General features: G+C 41.9%; 1 protein-coding gene across 1 annotated transcript in view; it reads left to right on the top strand.

The window, feature by feature from the left end:
- Positions 1-19,341, top strand: part of LOC308303576 (SUN domain-containing protein 1-like) — a 46,361-nt gene that overhangs the window by 9,358 nt on the left and 17,662 nt on the right. Inside the window, exons 6-14 of the mRNA XM_080747977.1 lie at positions 1,293-1,502; positions 3,535-3,615; positions 4,926-5,030; positions 5,907-6,005; positions 7,928-7,988; positions 9,208-9,263; positions 10,387-10,574; positions 17,541-17,828; positions 19,001-19,093. Coding sequence (XP_080604103.1) covers positions 1,293-1,502; positions 3,535-3,615; positions 4,926-5,030; positions 5,907-6,005; positions 7,928-7,988; positions 9,208-9,263; positions 10,387-10,574; positions 17,541-17,828; positions 19,001-19,093 — 1,181 coding nt within the window. The remainder of the gene's footprint in view (positions 1-1,292; positions 1,503-3,534; positions 3,616-4,925; positions 5,031-5,906; positions 6,006-7,927; positions 7,989-9,207; positions 9,264-10,386; positions 10,575-17,540; positions 17,829-19,000; positions 19,094-19,341) is intronic.

Raw genomic sequence — 19,341 nt, 5'->3', positions numbered from 1 at the left:
AAACTTTTGCCTCGATTATATACCTAAAATGAAAATAGCAGATCTACAAGCTCACAACACGTCACATCGCAGCGGGTTTTGACATTGTAGATCGGCTATTTGTGCACACGACCTTGGATTACACTTTGTTGTACAATAGAGAAGTTAATCAGACTAATAATGTTAGTAAATTATTACGCAAAAAATCTTGTTGATTCCTTGATATACAGTAGCCTATAAGTCAAGGCATATATCGTCGTCGTCGGGTGGAAACCTTGTATGTCCAAAACCGTTCGTTTTGCATTTATCATTTTAAAAATCGTTTAAACTAGTGAAAACAGCCGATCTACAAGCACGCAACGCCTCGCACCGCAAGGCGTTGTGTGCTTTTAGATCTGCTGTTTGTGCGACAAAATGTACACATTTGAGACTTGGAGATACAAGGTTTCCACCCGACAACGACGATATATATGTGGGTTAATCGATTAAGCAATTAACTACCCGAGCAAGATGAGTCGTATTTTTGATATATCTTTTGGTGAATTGCCCAGCCCTAGTCTATATCCTATCATCAAACATATAATTTTCCAAATGTCTGTCTGTCTGTCTGTCTGTCTGTCTGTCTGTCTGAGTGAGTGTCTGTCACAGCGTTTCTCCTCAGTGGCTGGAGCAATTGATCTGAAATCGCATCACCATTAGCATATGAACACACCTAACATAACTGTGAAGCCCGTTTGTCACTTTCACAAATCATATGCTGTATATTAGCATTTTTATGGTGTATCTATATCTATTCTGCATCTAGCTTGAGGCATATCTATTCTGCATCTAGCGTGAGGCAACATGTTTAACCAGGTGTGTGTGTGTGTGTGTGTGTGTGTGTGTGTGTGTGTGTGTGTGTGTGTGTGTGTGTGTGTGTGTGTGTGTGTGTGTGTGTGTGTGTGTGTGTGTGTGTGTGTGTGTGTGTGTGTGTGTGTGTGTGTGTGTGTGTGTGTGTGTGTGTGTGTGTGTGTGTGTGTGTGTGTGTGTGTGCGCGCGCAGGTCTGTTGTCTGGCCCTGTTACAGATTTTGTCCAAAAATCATGCAGATCGGTACACAGTATCTCTGTAGCCATTAAACGAAACGGGTATTTCTTACATTGATGCTCCTACATATTATCATGCAAGCACCAGTTAAAGTTACTTTCCATCCCTCATATACTGTGTGCACAGTGCACATCCCATAACCCACACACTGCACATCATTTCAGAGCTCATATCTTTGAACGGGTAAGGACTAGTTTCTATAAACATGGTAACTGGTTGTGCCCTCAGGTATGATGTGGTCATTGTGGGAGTCCGGGCTGCAGTATTACAGCAGAGCCCTAACCTCCATAGTCTGGCTCCTAACCCTAGTCTCACAGGCCTGCCGCGGCCTGGCTCAGCGCGCCTCGCAGGCCACCCAGCGCCCCTGGAGGCACAGGTTCAACCCGCAGGCTCACTCCTGCAACGGCCAGAGGCTCGATGGAGACACTGACTCCACAGGTTAAACCCTGTATATTTTGAGTGTGTTTAGTGCAGTGGTTCTCAACCTTTTCAGGCCGCGACCCCCAAAATAATCATATTTGAACTGGGGACCCCCCACCCAGACGAGCACTAAGAGTTGAGGCATTATATTGTGTTCTATTGTGAAAATAGCAGATCTACATGCTCACAACGCCTCGCACTGCGAGGCATTGTGAGCATGTAGATCGGCACCATTTCTGCCTCTAATGTTTGACAATTTGGCCAATGTTTCACTTGTCATTTTGGAGGTATTAAAAAGTCCTTAAAGGACCACCTCACCTCTTTGACAACCAGATCTTATTTTATTGTTGTTTGGGACACAATCCTGAGTTATTTTTAGTGTTCAATCTGTGTTTTTAGATATTTTCAGCATGCTACAACTAGTCATATGATGCATTTTGCATCATATGATGCAATAGATGATGCAAGATCATGCAACAAAGCATCATATGACCAGTTGTAGCATGCTGAAATACTACAATATCTAAAAACACAGATTGAACACAAAAAATAACTTGTAACAATAAAAGAAGATCTGGTTGTCCCAGAGGTGAGGTGGTCCTTTACATTGTCACTTTAGAAATGTGCAGATACCCTCGTTACACTTAAACTGTATGTTGGTTTGTTTCATTTTGATTGAGAAAACAATGTTGCACATTAAGTTAATCATCTGGGGACACCCGCAAAATAATTTGGGGGTCCGACCCACAGGTTGAGAACCACTGGTTTAGTGCACTCTGGTTTGGTTTTTGTTCACGGCACCTGCCTTGTCGTGCCTGGTCTGTTTTAACGGGCTTAATCACGACTGTTGTGTCTCTCTTGTGAAGCAGACTCAGTCGCCAACTGATCTCCATTAACGTCACCGTTTTCGTTTTCTGACCCGTAGAAAAGAAAATGTGCATCCTGACTTTAATGCTGCCTTCATTTCTGTCACTTTCCCAGGGTCCTCTTTCCACCAGGGGGGGTCTGTTTTCATTATTCTGGTCGTAGTAGTTTTACATTTGTGTAGATGTTTATCGGTTTTAAACTTGTCTGGTTTCTCCCTGCACACTGCACAGTGCTCTTCACGCACTGAACAACTCATCCTTCTACCACTTAACAGAGACTGCACTCTGTTATTTGAACTGAAGCCTATCCTACAATTCATAAATGGCTTTAATTGAAAGGTGAATTATCTTTTTTCATACTTGCTATGTAGCCTACTGTATCGGGTATCGGTAAAGTATCAGGAAATATCCAAATGTATATATCGGATCAAAATTGAAAAAACCTGTATCGGTGCATCCCTACCCTTTACCCCAGGGGTCTTCAACATTTTCAGGCCCAGGACCCCTTAGTTGAGAGAGAGATGAAGCAGGGACCCCCATAACCTTTTCATAGATTCCATATAGTTTCATTGTTTGACAGCACATTTGTCAGTGTATTTTGGATTCATGTCAATTTGTTTTCAGATGTTTAACCACTTGAACCGTCAATACTTAATAAACTTGACCTATCACTCTGTACTTAGTCTGCTCTTTTTCCCCTCTAAACCAAAGCTCTTTGCCCGAAAATAGCTGATCTACAAGCTCAGAACGCCTCGCGCTAGATCAGCTATGTTTGGCTAAAGTTCTCAGAATATCGACACCCGGGTTCAAGTGGTTAATATAAAAAAGGAGAAAAAAAGGTTTCTATCACACAAAGATTTGGAGGACCCCCTGTAGTAACTCTGGGGACCCCCTAGGGGTCCCTGGACCCCCTGTTGAAGACCCCTTCTTTACCCTATTCCATCCTTCTGCCGTTTGCCTTCCAAACAAATAAACAAATATATTACCGCCCCTTTTTGCTTTGGCTGTTGCCTTGGAGAAAGGCAAATGTGCCTCCCTCTTTCTCTCTCAGTCTTTCTATGTGCAGCCTCTTTGCTGTTCATTACACGTCAGGTGTATGGGAAGTGTACAGGTGGATACCGTCATCCCGTGCTGAGACCATGCTGTGATTACTGATTCATGTGTTTTGTCTCTCTCTCTCTCAGAGTTCTCCCAATACTGTGGGGTGGTCAACGTTAAGGGGATGGGGACCAACGGGAAGCCACTCGACCGCAACGGATCTCTGTGTGAGTACAATCCACCCCAATAAGTGCTTACAGCACTGACGAAGGTACAGGTAGGGCTGTCACAATTATTACATGATCGTCTAATCGCAATTATTGGAGGTAACCGCAATTATTGTGCATAATCTTCATAATCGTTTCCATGTTGAGAAATGTCAATATAGTTACAAACACAAAAAGTAGTGGAAATAGCAGATCTACAAGCTTACAAGTTGTGAGCTTCTAGATCGGCTATTTCCAAGTATGAAGTTGTCAAATTTGTCAGTAATTTCTTTGTATATTTAAGTTATGTGTCATAATTGCCATGTGCAACTTCAAAGCCTAAAAGCCAAACAGAAATGTAATTGTCAACGACAAAAAACACAATTAAATCGTTAATCGCAATTATTTGAGTGACAATCGTCATGTAAAATGTCATAATCGTGACAGCCCCAAGTACAATCCAACCCAAGGTTTCAATGCATGCAATCAGACCCAGAGACTCGAGCCTTCAGCATACCTTCAGCATACTCAAGACGAAGGTCTTATGACCGAAACGTTTGGCTGCTTCTTTTCACTTTGAGCAAAGTTAGTCTCTGTCTAAGGAAGGAAGGCACTGGAGCAAGCACGGACTAGTTAAGCCTTTTTGTTTACAGGGTGCAGGCAAGAGTGACAACGTTTCGATGGCGATACATCTTCGTCAGGTCATGATCTTCCTTAAAGGTTGATGTAGAGAGCTGAGTCTTTTTTCTGCTAGTTTTCCAATCATGTTGGATGTGCATTGTGCAAGAACTGCCGAAACAAACATATTATTTAACTAACTGATCACCTCTGCCCAGACAGAAACGATGCGCTCGAGATTTTCATTGTTTTACTTCCACAATCTGCCAACAAATCGCTGATGACGCGCTGGTTAACAGAGGCTCATTCTAGCTCCATGTTATGTGAACGGGGCCTGCCCCGCAATGATAGCTCGATCGAGAGACTCGATTACACAATGAATTGGATTATACAAGACCACGTTAACGTTGCGGGACCATCACCCGAGCCGATGTATGCATGCACGTCGCGCGCACACGCGCCCCGGTGAGTTCCATTAACCCTATGGTGGCATCCTATGTGTTAAATAGTGCTTTAATGCAATGATACTGTTTATCACCTTCGCAATGAAACGTACAGATTGCATCTTTAAGGGGGTGAATGTGCTTGAAATGTGCTTACATTTTAAACCTGTACAAATAAAATGCTCTGTAGTGATTTCTATTGCATTTTCTTGTCCAGATAGTATTTTATGCAAGTGTATTAACTATTAAGTGGCTACCGGTGACCAACAGGTGACGACTGCAAGGAGAAACATCACACTGTCACATCTTCATCACCATCACCATGGTCTTCTTCCCACTTGTTGGGGTTGTTATGGAGTGCTGCCCTCTATACAGGTTACCCCACCTACCAGAACCCTTGCATTGACTGGTTGGCTTCAGCATGTGCATGCATAATTGGATACATGCACTTATAGTGCATGCTAGACCAGGGGTCTTCAACGTTTTCAGGCCAAGGCTGGGCTCTGAGAGAGATGAAGCAGGGACCCCCACTACATATTGTATAGGTTGGATTAATGTGTATTTTAATATATCATTTTGTTATATTATAATTTTTATATATACATACAGTATATCATAATGTATATATCACACATATATACATAAATTATTATTTTGATATATACATATTTTATATGTATTTTATTTCATATATTTAACGACTTGAACTCTCAATACCTACTAGTTTGCTCTTATTTTCCCTCTAGTCTACACCAAACCTCTGTGCCGAAAAATAGCCGATCTATAAGCTCACAACGCCTCGCAGCGCGAGGTGTTGTGAGCTTGTAGATTGGCTATTTTTTGGCTAATGTTCTACTAAGAATAGGGATGCTAGGGTTCAAGTGATCAAACATCATCACACAAAGATTTGGCGGACCCCCTGTAGTAACTCTGAGGACCCCCTAGGGGTCCCGGACCCCCTGTTGAAGACCCCTGTGCTAGACCATTCACGAATATTGATTTTTAGTATTCGAATTATTCGACCTCAAAGTATTCGAATAAAAGAAATAAGCCAATATTTGACTTCGGTGTACAACGTCGAATAGTGACTTTGATATTCTAATATTCGGTGAATCCCCTAGTGCATGCACATGTCTAATAATGACTATTAGACATGTGAATCATATGAAAATCATTAGAGAAGTTTTACATACTATGCAAATAAGGATATTTCATCGTATTGGTTGGGGTGGATCTCTTGCTTCTCACCAGGTACGTGTCTGTGGTGGCTGGCTCAGACGGCAGGGTCTGCCGGCTGGGATTTATCCAAGAAGCTGATGTCTTCTGTCTGGTGCTCTGGCCAGCCTCCAGGTTAACAACCTGTAACCTGTCAGTCTGTGGCTGTTGTAGACGTCCCGCTTCATACTTCATGCTTATTGCATCTAGGGTAGTCTCGCGTAGCCATGCAACTATTCCACACTCTCTCCGAATGCTATATAGAGTCTGGAACTACGGCTCCTGAAAGCTGAGTAATGGAAGTAGTCACTGCTGTGCGGAACTGTAGTCCCATTGGAAACATAACAGAACACACTAGCACAGCCACAGACAGCATTTTGAGCAGCATATTCTTGTTAAACGTGTATTAGTTTAAGAAAACATTTGAAAACATCATGGAAATAACGCCAAAGAAGACATAACGCTTCCAGTAGGACTTGTTTTCGCTACTGCACCAAGGGAGCGGGTGTGTCACATCCTTTTTTTTTTTTTTTTATTCGTTTTCTTTTTACATAAAATACATAAAGACAAAGACATTCACATTCACACATTCACACACATACCACCTGCACACGCCTATTTAAAGTAATATTGATAATACATAATTCCGATACATTGTTTACAAAAATATTCTTTAACCATATATATATATATATATATATATATATATATATATATATATATATATATATATATATATATATATATATTACATTAGGTATTTATTTCCATGGCATTCATATACATCTCCCACAGCTGTTCAAAATCACTCTTGTCTACCCCACACTTTATATGTCAACCTCTCCAGCCCGATGGAATTCATGAGTTCCCGATGCCACATCCTCAATGTTGGTGCTTCAACACTTTTCCAGCATAATGTGTGTCGGGTGTGTCACATCCTACTCATGATGAGAAATCTCCCAAAATGACGGGAGCATTTGCAAATTGTCGGAGTCAACAGTCTGGCCACGCAAGACTACATCTAGGGCTGTCATGACTGTCAAGTGTCAACTTAACTATTTAAATGGGGGGGGGGGGGGGGGGGGGGTGTGTTAGGGTTCATGTGGTTCACAGACCCATGTTTGGTCGCTTGCATTGGTTTCCCTTACCACACTGACTTTGCTGATCTCTCCTGAGTTTCGCAGCCTCCTTGTCTCTCTAGCTCAGCATGTGTGTGTGTGTGTGTGTACAGTATGTGCTGTGTATGCATGGAGTAGAGTCTTTTGCCTCTAGTAGATCTGCTGCATTGGGCTGGGCCTTATGGATCTTCTCAGCGAATAATTCCCTTGTTGTGTTATCTTCTTGCTTGTTGCTGTCTGTCATAGATGTACAGTAGGTCTTTTTCAGGCAGTGAGCGTGCAAAGTAGTGAACTAGTACAGTGTTTCTCAACCTGTGGGTCGGGACCCCCAGGGGGGGTCGCCAAATAATTTTGAGGGGTCCGCAGATGATTAGCTTAAAGTGCAACATTGTTTTCTCACTAAACAGTATACGAACCAACATAAAGTTTAAGTGCATAGAGGGTATCTGCTCATTTCTAAAGAGACAATTTAAGGACTTTTTAATACCTCTAAAATGACAAATTAAACATTGGAGGCAGAAATTGTGGCAGAAATTGTGAAAATAGACGATCTACATGCTCACAACGCCTCGCCAATCTACATGCTCACAACGCCTCGCAGCGCGAGGCGTTGTGAGCATGTAGATCGGCTATTTTCACAATAGAAGCGTGTTATACAAAATGTAACGCCTCAACTCTTAGTGCTCGTCAGGGTGGGGAGGTCCCCAGTTAAAATATGATTATTTTGGGGGTCGTGGTCTGATAACGTTGAGAACCACTGAACTGGTACAGAACTAACATGCCTTAAATAACTTGTCTACTCACCTGCAGCCTGCTCCATGTCTTTACTGCTGCACTCGTCCACATGTGTTGCAGTAAACCTCTCTCTCTCTCCTCCTAACCCTGCTTTGCTGCAACTCGTACTAAACGTGTCCTTGACCTGTTTATGTGTGTCTGCAGGGAAAGCCCGGCATCATCTCGTCACCTTGACGGCCTTCCTCAAAGATGTCCTCATGATGCGGTAAGATCCCACTAAATCCCTTTGCACACAGACGCGTTTATCCGCACGGATAAAACGGACGATTTCATTTTTTTTTTAAAAAGAAAACAATGATTCTCTACGACCTCATGCACACCGGATCCGAATTAGCCGTGCGACGAGTGGCTGCGGCCGTGCGTTTTTTTTCTCGATCGAACCCAGTTCGATTTGTGCGTCTTGTCGCATGCGGTAAAAAACGTATCACTCCTTTTATGACTCCTTTTGGGATCCACAGCGCTGATTCTGCACAGCATTGCACACCAAATCCAATGCGTTTTATTCATGCAGCAAACGAAAAAACAAAAACGCAACTGTCCTGTGTGCAAAGGGCTTTATTTGAGTACAATCAAATAAACGTTCTTGTTTACACATTGTCACACAGTTGTTAACCACTCTCAACCTGGCGTCACTATTTTGACCATGTAGGCGAAAACGTCGTCTCTGTCGGGTGGAAACCTCATGTCCAAAAAACTGTTACTTTTCGGGATTCAAAAATGGAAAAAGTAGCAGATTTACAAGCTCAAACAAAGGTTTTTGTCCGACAGCAACAAAAATTATATTGGCTATGTTCTCTTTGTCATACTCTCCACCAAAAAATGGACGTTTCTCAAGCTCGCGATGGGTCAGAGGTTGTAGATCGGCCAATTTTGCCAAATGTTAGCCTTCAGAATAGAGGGTATGTGCATGAATAAAGTAAATGGCAAAGTGAGTAGCAAAGTGAGTTTAACGTCGTTTAATGCAGTCAGATAGGACTTTTCTGTTTGGATGGAAGTCGTTTTTTGCCACTCAGTAGGCATTTCTGCACAACCTCCGGGTATGATGATGATGTCATGCGAATACCCTCTATAAGGATGTTAGGGGCTCCTGTGGTTGAGTGTTTTAGATCAGGGGTTTTTCAAAGTGGGTGACTGGGCACTGTGTGCTTGTAGATCTGCTGTTTTCACTAGTTTTGTACATTTTATAGATGATAAATACAAAACGGTTTTGGACATACAAGGTTCCACCCGACAACGACGATATGCTATAAATATTTATGGGGTGCCCTGAGACAAAAAAGTTTGGGAACCCCTGTTTTAGATCCATTGGACTGCTGCAGTGGTATTATACCCTACCACTGTGGTATAGTGCTGATCCACACAACTCACTCTTCTGTCTGTGTCTGTCTGTCTGTCTGTCACATCTTGTGCATATATTCTACCAGGAGCCTTCCAAAGCTGCTGCCACTCCTCCTGGTTATCATCCCTCTACTCCTGTGTGGTAAGTTGCTGTAGACCAACGGTTCTCAACCTGTGGGTCGGGACCCCCAGAGGGGTCCCCAAATAATTGTGGGGGGTCCCCAGTTGTTTAGCTAAATGTTAACGATGTTTAGTGATGAGTCATCACTTTTCAGTTCCGTGGGGTCCATGTTTAGCCCAAGGAATGTTTTTTTTTTGTGCAAAACAAATGCTTGCAATGGATTCGGAATAATTAAAAACACCTAGTTAGACCCCTCACATCCCACTCAAAGCAGATTTTTAGTAAGTAAAGGAGACCCAAAGTTACCCTAGCTGTCAAAGATTCTCCTATGGATTTTGAATTTTCAGACTTTGTTAGAGATGTTACTAGACACCTTTTACGAACACGTTGGTGAAGAAATCGTTTGGGATGAGAATGTTAGGTATGTAAACAAAGACATGTGGACAGGAGGGCTGAGGGCGGACCAACATCCTGTCATCCAATTTCTATGGCACAGGGTTCCCACGGTCATGAAATTCCTGGAAATATTTTGAAATTTGAAAAATATTTTTCCAGGACTGGAAAAGTTTTGGAATTGATCAAGGGTCCTGAAAGGTCCTGGAAAAAATAGCTATGCATTGTCTTTGGTTATTGATTTTGATAATAAATACCTCTGAAATGACAAATTAAACATTGGCCAAATTGAGGCAGAAATTGTGAAAATAGTTGCGAGGCGTTGTGAGCATGTAGATCTGCTATTTTCACAATAGAAACGTGTTATACAAAATTCCTCAACTCTTAGTGCTCGTCAGGGTGAGGGGGGTCCCCAAGTAAAATTTGATTATTTCGGGGGTCACGGCCTGAAAAGGTTGAGAACCACTGGCATACACTACCTGTCTTTGGGCATTGCGCATAGGAGTAAACGACTCGTTATTGAGCTGAATTATTGTCATATAGTCCTGGAAATTGGGTTAAATATTCTGGAAGAGTTTTGGAAATGAATTGGTAAAAATGTGTGGGAACCCTGATGGCAAATTCAAAGGAAACAAGCGCAGAGGACGCTGTTTTTTTTTTCTTTTTTTGCCTATGGGTTCCCACCCAGAGTGCATAAAACGTGACTCTGCTGGTTAGATAAACTAACATACATTCCTCATTGGTCCATCAGGTGTGTGGTGGCTGTGTGGTCCAGGTGGTCTTCTGTCCGTCCTGCCTGCTGTCAACGTGACACAATGGGGGACGTCTCTGTCTTACCTGTGGTCCTTCAGCTCTGCTGACAGCCCTGCTCATGAGGAGACCACCACAGACGTAGAGGCATCTGTGGAGATGCCTCACCTCCCCACAGCTCACTCACAGGTGGGTGCGTGTGTGTGAGTGTGTTTCAAGCATTTGCATGTTTGGACTTAATGTTGTCCTGCTGCTTTTATTCCAATTCAAAACACTGGTGATCAGTAGGATGCAATGCAAATAATTGATTGTATGGAGACTAAGTATTTGTGCCTTGTATTTGGCAATTTTAAGAGGGAAAATGAAATGGGGGTCTAATTACCTTTCCATTCCATATAGCTACTCTTGGTCTATCGATAAATGTGTGTAATCTCTGTGTTCATGTCAAGGTGGGTTTGTCCATATGTGTTGAACTATAATGTCCATGTATTTGCTAGATAATCACAGCGTATAATTCCATAATAGATTTTTGTACACGTTTTACACAGTTTTAATTTCTTTGCTAAATAGTTACTTTATTGATTTTAAATCATCGAATCGTATCGTATTGCCATGAATGAACCAATATCGTCCATGTATCGTATTGTCAACCATGTATCGTGATGCGTATCGTATTGCTGTTAAAATGTGTCGTTACACCCCTTAGTGATCAGTGATGCAATTTAAGTACATGTACTCAAGTTTTTACTTTGCTGGAGTATTTCCAATTTTCAGTTCTTGAATATTATACTTGTACTCCACTACAATTATTTGAAAACTTTAGTTAAAGCCATACTGTGTAAGTTGCCCAACTAGTGGTCATTAGCCCTATAGCAAACCGCGGTCGCGTCCGCGTCTTTCGTCCGTTTTTCGTACCTTCAGACCCCCGCGTCTGCCTCCACCTCGCTGAGATCTATCTTTTAAGGGGTCCCTTGTTCCTGTGCGTTCAGTAATTCCAGAGATACGGACTCCTTCACCCTGCCTGGTAGGCGAAATTACCTAGAGAAGGGATGGTACAAACGGGCGACAACAAATATGGCTGCCATAGCGACCCCACTTCAAGATGCGCTGTGATTGGCCGGCAGTTGTATAACCCTCGCTGTGATTGGCCGGTAGTGTGATGACGCAATTTTCGCGCGAGATCCGGTCCACGGCAAGGATCTCAGTTTACATATAGAGAAGGCTTTACAGGCTGAAATTCACGGCGCGGATCTTCTAAAACTTTTGTGATTTAATAGTTAGGAGAATTTTAAGATTTGTTTTATAAAAAAAGTTACATAGTACAACTTTAACTTTGTAGATTTTGATTATTATTATTACAAAACATGCATTAACCACTTCAGCTCTATACAGTATACAGTTTATTTTGCCCATTTGAAAATAGCAGATCTACAAGATGCACATTTTGATACCAATACTTTTGTACTTTTACAAGTACATGTTAAATTCCAGACTTTTACTTGTAAGGGTGCCCTCACACCAAAATACCTAGAGTGGAATCCGCCAATGCATTTCAATGAGAATGGAGTGTTTTTTTGCCAGATTTCTGCAAAAAAACGCTCCATTCTCATTGAAATGCATTGGCGGTTTCCACTCTAGGTATTTTGGTGTGAGGGCACCCTAACAGAGTATTTCTTTGTTGCAGTATTGATACTTTTATTTAGTAAAGCATGTGAGTACTTTTTCCACCACTGCTGCTGGTGACCTACAAGGCAAATAAGGACAGCCTACTCTAGATGCTACAACAACATCCCCACCAAACCTCCCATTTGCAAACCAAATGTCCCAGGTCAGGACAGACCCTGGAACTGACCCATTTAGCTGCTGTAATGATGCTACAGCCTGAGGTGAAGAAATGTAACGACCTGCGCCTAATGTTTTACTTCATCGTGCGACGGTGGTTCATGGTGAAAATAGCAGATCTGCAGTATACTAGGGCATTAACGAAAAAGTCGGCTCAGTCGACTTCATTACACAAGTCGACTCCCACCAGAGAAAGTCGAAGTTGAAAAAAAAAAATAATACTTTCTATTGTGAAAATAGCAGATCTACATGCTTACAACGCCTCGCGTTGCAAGGCGTTTCAGCATGTAGATCTGCTATTTTCACACATTCTGCCTCTAATACTTGACAATTTGCCCAATGTTTAATTTGTCATTCTAGAGGTATTAAAAAGTCCTTAAATTGACACTTTAGAAATATGCAGATACCCTCTATACACTTACACTTTATGTTGGTTTGTTTACTGTTGAGTGAGAAAACAATGTTTCACATTAAGTTAATCATCTGGGGACCCCACCAAAATAATTTGGGGTCCCGACCCACAGGTTGAGAACCAGGAGTGGTGACGCCCCCCGAAATTTAACATTGTGCTGCAGTAGGTCACGTGGTCTTTCTCCAAACAGTCTGAAAAGGAGGCGGGCCGTATCAGTTAGTAGTGAATGTTAGTAGTGAATGTATACTTACTTTATTGATTTTAAATCATCGAATCGTATCGTATTGCCATGAATGAACCAATATCGTCCATGTATCGTATTGTCAACCATGTATCGTGATGCGTATCGTATTGCTGTTAAAATGTGTCGTTACACCCCTTAGTGATCAGTGATGCAATTTAAGTACATGTACTCAAGTTTTTACTTTGCTGGAGTATTTCCAATTTTCAGTTCTTGAATATTATACTTGTACTCCACTACAATTATTTGAAAACTTTAGTTAAAGCCATACTGTGTAAGTTGCCCAACTAGTGGTCATTAGCCCTATAGCAAACCGCGGTCGCGTCCGCGTCTTTCGTCCGTTTTTCGTACCTTCAGACCCCCGCGTCTGCCTCCACCTCGCTGAGATCTATCTTTTAAGGGGTCCCTTGTTCCTGTGCGTTCAGTAATTCCAGAGATACGGACTCCTTCACCCTGCCTGGTAGGCGAAATTACCTAGAGAAGGGATGGTACAAACGGGCGACAACAAATATGGCTGCCATAGCGACCCCACTTCAAGATGCGCTGTGATTGGCCGGCAGTTGTATAACCCTCGCTGTGATTGGCCGGTAGTGTGATGACGCAATTTTCGCGCGAGATCCGGTCCACGGCAAGGATCTCAGTTTACATATAGAGAAGGCTTTACAGGCTGAAATTCACGGCGCGGATCTTCTAAAACTTTTGTGATTTAATAGTTAGGAGAATTTTAAGATTTGTTTTATAAAAAAAGTTACATAGTACAACTTTAACTTTGTAGATTTTGATTATTATTATTACAAAACATGCATTAACCACTTCAGCTCTATACAGTATACAGTTTATTTTGCCCATTTGAAAATAGCAGATCTACAAGATGCACATTTTGATACCAATACTTTTGTACTTTTACAAGTACATGTTAAATTCCAGACTTTTACTTGTAAGGGTGCCCTCACACCAAAATACCTAGAGTGGAATCCGCCAATGCATTTCAATGAGAATGGAGTGTTTTTTTGCCAGATTTCTGCAAAAAAACGCTCCATTCTCATTGAAATGCATTGGCGGTTTCCACTCTAGGTATTTTGGTGTGAGGGCACCCTAACAGAGTATTTCTTTGTTGCAGTATTGATACTTTTATTTAGTAAAGCATGTGAGTACTTTTTCCACCACTGCTGCTGGTGACCTACAAGGCAAATAAGGACAGCCTACTCTAGATGCTACAACAACATCCCCACCAAACCTCCCATTTGCAAACCAAATGTCCCAGGTCAGGACAGACCCTGGAACTGACCCATTTAGCTGCTGTAATGATGCTACAGCCTGAGGTGAAGAAATGTAACGACCTGCGCCTAATGTTTTACTTCATCGTGCGACGGTGGTTCATGGTGAAAATAGCAGATCTGCAGTATACTAGGGCATTAACGAAAAAGTCGGCTCAGTCGACTTCATTACACAAGTCGACTCCCACCAGAGAAAGTCGAAGTTGAAAAAAAAAAATAATACTTTCTATTGTGAAAATAGCAGATCTACATGCTTACAACGCCTCGCGTTGCAAGGCGTTTCAGCATGTAGATCTGCTATTTTCACACATTCTGCCTCTAATACTTGACAATTTGCCCAATGTTTAATTTGTCATTCTAGAGGTATTAAAAAGTCCTTAAATTGACACTTTAGAAATATGCAGATACCCTCTATACACTTACACTTTATGTTGGTTTGTTTACTGTTGAGTGAGAAAACAATGTTTCACATTAAGTTAATCATCTGGGGACCCCACCAAAATAATTTGGGGTCCCGACCCACAGGTTGAGAACCAGGAGTGGTGACGCCCCCCGAAATTTAACATTGTGCTGCAGTAGGTCACGTGGTCTTTCTCCAAACAGTCTGAAAAGGAGGCGGGCCGTATCAGTTAGTAGTGAATGTATACTTCGTCCGTCGTGCGGTGCCGCGCAATGTATACTTCGTCCGTCGTGCGGTGCCGCGCGCAACGTGATGCGTTGTTGTTAGCGTGTAGCCCGGCTAGCGCCGCACCGCACTATGTTCGAGAGCTATTGTGTGTGTGTGTACACACACACACACACACGCACGAACGCGCACACACACAGGCTACACACACAGAGTGTATGAGCCACGGACCTCAGTCCTCCGACGGGCGTACAGCAGGACATATGGCTTGCTCCGGTCGGTCTGGTGCTCCAGTCAGGTTTAGGGGAAGAGACAGCAGGGTATGGCCGACAAAACTGTCTCATAGACGGGGAGAAGCGTGTTGACCCTCGTAACTAATCTCTGACACCTTTTTTGAAGAAGACATGTACTTTTTTACCGGTCTAACCATTGATTTTATAGCGAATGCTATATCATTTTTACCCCTAGAACTGATAGTTTTAAAGTTGGTTTAGAAAGTTGGAAACACACCTCGGACAGCTTTTGTTGGGTCAGTTTCAAAAGATAATGATATGGATGCTCGACTCCGCCCCTCCCCCCATATTAGCCCAATCAAATTAATGTATTGCCATTACTTTGCCATTGCCAAGTACTACTTTCAGTACAGTAACTACAATAAATTAATTTGATTGGGTAATTTAACATGGGGGTACATGACATCATTAAAAAAAATGGCTAATTTGATAGCAATAATTAGCTGTTTTGGCCATGTCACCCCACCTTTAAGGTACCTAGAGCTAAGCACCCACTGCCCAAATCAGCGGCAGCAATCATAGGAAGCGCACCTGTTCTCTTCTCCTCATGTTCTTTTTATTAACAGTTAGCAAAAGAAAAAGCACAGAGGTACAGTTTCATACTAAACCATACTAAAAGCATACCCCAAGAAAGCCTATGGCTTGTTTCTTGGGCCCATTGGGGTCCTGTGTATGCAATGTATCCAAAAAATGAAAAAGCTAGCTGTCTATTAGAGGGTGTTTGTGTCTGTGCGACTGGCCAGAGCTTATCACACAAATTAAATGGACAGATTAGCAGCACATTTCTTGTATAAATTGCCAGTAGTTCAAATAATTAGTTCCACTATATTTTCTTTTATACTTTGTAATATTTAATTGAATTGTGGTCTCCCTGCTCCTCTATGGAGACTTAGAACCTGTGGTTGAGTAGGACACCTGCTGGTTGATGAGTGGCATTGCATGAAGCTCAACTGGTAATACTGTTTGGTTTCATTTTGGCTCTGACAAGTTAAATTATAGAGTTTAACTTTGTTTAATACAATCAGATGGGACTTATCCGTTTGGATGTATGGGCTGTCAATGGCAGAAATTAGTTTTTTGCCACTCAGTAGGCGTTCCCACATAACTTCGAGCAACAGTGATGTCACGTGCATACCCTCTATTGATAAACATCTGCATTACTTAATTTACCAGAAGTCGACACAATTAGAGAATGTAGAAGAATTGTTCATTTGATCAACGTTTGCCTGTTATCTCTCCTATGGTCAGTTTTAGGTCTGAGAGGCTAAATGCCTACATTTCATCAAATGGCGGTCCGTAGCTCAAATGCTGAATAAATACTGGGCCTTGATACAAAATGGGTTGAAAACCACTGATCACATTTAGGCCTTAACGCAAATCTCTGTTGCTTTAGATTTCAACAGCTTTAACCATTATTTTATGCTTTAACTATTAAAAAATAGGAGATCTACAAGCTCACGGCGCGGTGCCGCGCTGCAAGCTTGTAGATCTGCTATTTTTGAAAAATCATGAACTCAGCGTATGAGTAGCATGGCTTGGCAAGTCGTGCGGCAAGTACTGGGAGCTGATGGTAGGTGTGGCGCTCCACCTCAGCAGTCCATCTCCCAGGGGTCTAGCGCATTGTAACGGGGACAGACTCCCGCGTGTTACCGGCTGATACCGACAATAAGCCACTCCCGACCTACTTTGTGAACATTTGTGAAGTCTTTTAATATTTTTTACATGATTCTACAGTATAAATGTCTTCCAAATCCTTCTTCTAAAACAGTGGTTCTCAAACTTTTTCATGTCAAGGACCCCCAAAATTACATGTATTTGGCCGCAGACGCCCATCTCAAAATATGTTGTTCCAGGGACCCCCCAGAAGCAAATATTTGGGTTACAAATGTTCGCTTTTAAAAATATTTTTTGCAAAAATAGCAGATCTACAAGCTTGTAGATCTGCAATTTTTCAATAGTTAAAGCATTTAATGAGTACCTGAGACGAAAAACTGTCTAGTCTTTTTTTGATTTACCAGACTGTAAACCTCAAACTATTAGTTTTTAATCTGTTAAATTCTTAATGCACTCCCCCCTCATTTTGTTGAATTATTATTATTTTTTTTACTTAACTTATATATATTAGGAATTATAAGACATAATTCTAATGGAAAGTGGAAAAACGGTATATATTCAACAGTTTGTGGAACAACAGTCCGTACAAGCAATATTCAGCAGACAAAGGGAGCAGATAACAATAAAACAGACAATTGAACAAAATGAGGGGGGAGTGCATTAACAATTTAACTGATTAAAAATGACTAGTTTGTGGTTTACAGTCTGGTAAATCAAAAAAATATCTATATTAAAAAAAACATTATATGGACTTAGAAATATTTGAGTACCTGAGACGAATAAGAGTCTATGCCTAAACGGGTTAAATGGGGTCCATGGCACGAAAACCACTGCTCTATCCCCCTTCACAGGAAGGAGAAGACGCCGGCGAGGCGGCGTGGTTGTCGTCGACGCCGGGCGCCCCGGAGCGCCTGCTGCGGTTGGAGCGGAGCGTCTCGCGGCTGTGGCAGCAGGTGGAGGCGGGCGGGCGGCAGGTGGAGCACAGGCACGGGGACGTGGTGCAGCTGTTCAGGGACCTCCAGCAGCAGGTCCAGGCCCACAGCAGACAGGCCCTGGAGCCCTGGGTCTCTGGCCTGCTGGAGGACAGGCTGGACGGACTCCGCAGGCAGCTGGAAGAGGAGGGGCAGAGCAGGGTGCAGGTACTGTTAGGACTAGGCCTGTGCAAAAAAATCGATTTACTATATTATCGTGATGTTAATGCTGGCGATTCAATTAATCGATTTTCAAAGTTCAGAAACGATTTTCCCGATTTTATTTTTTTATAAAAAAAAAGAAACCCCTTTTTTTTTTTTTTTTTAAAGGCGAAATTAACCTGAAGGTGAAATAACCACTTTCAGTCAAGTAAGTACAGGTCCTAAAGGAACAGTTTTAGGTCATGAGGATGTCATGTTATGGCTTTATGACTTCTATGTTTTCTGGCATCTTGACCAGGAACATGTTGTTGTAATGTTGTGGCACTTTGTCTGAAATAAATATCAGAAAGATTGACTGACTTTATTTGGCTGCATTGATTTGAAGTATATGATTCAACTTTTAATGTTTTATATTGTTTAGAATTGTTTTAAAATGTTTCAATATAAAAAAGCTATAATTTCTGGGGAAAAATCGCAATAATCGTAATTCGAATCGCAAATCGCAGGAAAACGCAATAATCGTGATATAATCGAATCGTCACCCTATGAATCGAAATCGAATCGAATCGGGAAAAAGTGAATCGTCACAGGCCTAGTTAGGACGGTGCCTTCCCAAAACGTTTGAGCTTGAGCTGTCTGCCGATCCTACAAACTCACGATGCTTTGCTTGGCGCCGCGTCGTGAGCTTGTAGATCTGCTATTTTCACTACTTCCTAAACTTTGCACCCTCCTTTGTTCTGATGCACACCGTGGGTGTAGTGTAAGCTAACTACGCGACGCGTTGTGAGCTTGTAGATCTGCTATTTTTTGAAAAATGTTCCGCCTCAGGATAATGGCTTTTCATTATCGCGATATCGTAAATCGCGATTTCTTTTGTCACAATAACCGGGTTATGACATTTTCATATCGTCCCATCCCTAGTGGAGAGCTAGAACAGGAGTTACGCTTGTTGTTTTCGGCAGATGAAGAATTGAACCGGACGGAGGAGTCTTGTTTTGTTTTCTGGGTTATTTCTGTATGCTGTGTCTCATAGCAACCGTGGATCACTCGGACTGTACATAACAGCGATTAATCTAAAGATGGATAGACGGAGCTCTCCGACTATGGCACGAAAATGTCTTTGTTTGGGTAGGGAGTCAACATCTTTCATGAAACTGCGTCTGTGTGTCTTTCTGTAGAGCCAGCAGCAGTATGTGTTGCAACAGGAGAAACAGGCTTCTCATCTGGCTGAGCTGGAAGTCCTTATAATGTCCCTGGCAGTGAAGACAGAGGTACACACTATTTAGCCATTCATGCATTCATTCATTCATTTGTTTTATAAGATATTATCGCTGCAACTTTACTTTTTTGCGTCTGTACATTTGAGTACCTGAGACGAAAAAGTCCATATTAAAAAATGTTGAATGTATTTTTTTGATTTACCAGACTGTAAACCACAAACTAGACGTTTTTAAGCTGTTAAATTATTTATGCACTCCCCCCGCATTTTGTTGATTTTTTATTTTTTTTACTTTTACAG

The sequence above is a fragment of the Nannobrachium achirus genome, assembly GCF_963921795.1.
Source record: "Nannobrachium achirus genome assembly, chromosome: 18".
NCBI lineage: Eukaryota > Metazoa > Chordata > Actinopteri > Myctophiformes > Myctophidae > Nannobrachium > Nannobrachium achirus.
This window is presented reverse-complemented; position numbering and strand designations above follow the sequence as displayed.